Source organism: Opisthorchis viverrini (genome assembly GCF_000715545.1).
Source record: "Opisthorchis viverrini unplaced genomic scaffold opera_v5_7585, whole genome shotgun sequence".
In the NCBI taxonomy this organism is placed as follows: domain Eukaryota; kingdom Metazoa; phylum Platyhelminthes; class Trematoda; order Opisthorchiida; family Opisthorchiidae; genus Opisthorchis; species Opisthorchis viverrini.
The window spans coordinates 1-647 of NW_008761078.1; the positions used below are offsets into that span (position 1 = coordinate 1).

The window sequence follows — 647 nt, forward strand, 5'->3', positions numbered from 1 at the left end:
TGGTGAGAGATGATGACTTCTTTTTGAATAAAAAAGACGGCCTGAAATATGTACGCAACTTTTGCGGAAGTCGCTCAAGTGACAGATACGTAGATTCAAGTTCCACCAGAAAATTTACAGGAGCCCTTGCATAGTTCTCGCGATAATTGATTTAATCGGATTGTATGGCAGAACCAATACTATTCAGTGTCAGCCCGTTGGTTGACTTAAAAGCTCAAGATTTATCCGATAGTCCGATAATCAAGAACGTTGTTTTTCCTACTGTAGAACACTTATGTTCAATGTTGTGCCCATAATGGTCCACTATCCCTCTAGTTCGTCATTTCAATCGATAAATGCTGCAAACGCATGATAAGACCATCGTTAAGCCCTTGAATGTCTTGTGGACTTGACTGGCGATCGCCAGTGAAGGCACAAGCGACTATGGACAATCCAAAACCCGTCTACGCCAAAGTCATTCATGCTGAACTTAAAATCATCGGTTACACCAATTATCACAGCCGCCTGGTTACGTTTTCTCGAGAGGAGGCACGATGTGACCAAAACAATGAATGTTCTTCCGCCTGACTCCATTAAGTGCCATTTTGGGGTTTCGGAAGTTTAAGTTTAATATTTTACGAATATCACAGTAGAAAAAGTAGCCAGCA

The 647-nt window shown here is 41.6% G+C and overlaps 1 protein-coding gene across 1 annotated transcript; it reads left to right on the top strand.

The window, feature by feature from the left end:
• Positions 1-375: 375 nt before the first annotated feature.
• Positions 376-567, top strand: T265_12338 (hypothetical protein; the record flags this gene model as incomplete). The annotated part of the gene is made up of 1 exon (XM_009179774.1): positions 376-567. The coding sequence occupies one exon, from the start codon at positions 376-378 to the stop codon at positions 565-567; it is 192 nt and encodes a 63-aa protein (XP_009178038.1).
• Between the last annotated feature and the right edge of the window lie 80 nt (positions 568-647).